The sequence below is a fragment of the Charadrius vociferus genome, unplaced genomic scaffold, assembly GCF_000708025.1.
Source record: "Charadrius vociferus isolate BGI_N301 unplaced genomic scaffold, ASM70802v2 scaffold1324, whole genome shotgun sequence".
In the NCBI taxonomy this organism is placed as follows: domain Eukaryota; kingdom Metazoa; phylum Chordata; class Aves; order Charadriiformes; family Charadriidae; genus Charadrius; species Charadrius vociferus.
Genome location: NW_009647862.1, coordinates 62,700 through 63,438, shown reverse-complemented (window position 1 = coordinate 63,438; position 739 = coordinate 62,700). Strand labels below are relative to the sequence as shown.

General features: G+C 65.9%; 1 protein-coding gene across 1 annotated transcript in view; it reads left to right on the top strand.

The window, feature by feature from the left end:
- Positions 1-739, top strand: part of MAN2A2 (mannosidase, alpha, class 2A, member 2) — an 8,848-nt gene that overhangs the window by 6,772 nt on the left and 1,337 nt on the right. The window contains exon 17 of the mRNA XM_009883047.1: positions 111-273. Within this exon, the coding sequence (XP_009881349.1) occupies positions 111-273 (163 nt within the window). The remainder of the gene's footprint in view (positions 1-110; positions 274-739) is intronic.

Here is a 739-nt window from a genome sequence, read left to right as displayed (position 1 = left end):
TTGGTGGGTTTGTTGAGTGCTTGAAGTTTGGGGTTGTTACTGTTGATAGTGGGAGCGTTTCCGTGCGCGGCGGCAGAGGGGCCGTGTGGGGCGGCTGGCTCCTGTTAAAGCCCGGGACGCTGGGACCCCCTCTCTGCAGGCCAGCTGGAGGTCATCCTGGACCGGCGCCTCATGCAGGATGACAACCGGGGCCTGGGGCAAGGGCTGAAGGACAACAAGCGAACCTGCAACCGCTTCCGGCTCCTCCTGGAGCACCGCGCCACTGCCAACAAGGTTCGTGGGCTGTGAGGCTGCAGGACGGGGTTCAGGCAGGGTGCCGCTCGCCCGGAGAGCCCAGCCCTGCCCTGGGACGGAGCAGGGTGGAGGCGTCTGCAGGAAGCCATGCGTGCGACCGGATGCAGGGTGTCCTCCCCTGGTGCCCCGTGGTCCCCCCGGCCATCCTGCCGGCACTGCGCAGCGCAGCGGGACGGGCCTGGAGCAGGGGGTGTGTGGGGAGGGTGCGACCATGGAGTGGGGTCTGTCCTGCGGAGCCACGCCACCCTCGTAATCACAGTGTTCTTGTCCCGTCGCCTCACTGCTCTCTATGCACGCGCCATGTCACCCATTCAGAGCTCCAGCTTCTTTTCCAAACTGGCCTCCATGTTTAAAGCCTTGGGCTTCCCCGGCGCCAGGACTGGCAGCCCAGAGGTAACGGCCGGCCTGGCCGCACTGTCTCTCCCTGTCTCGTGCACTAGCTGCT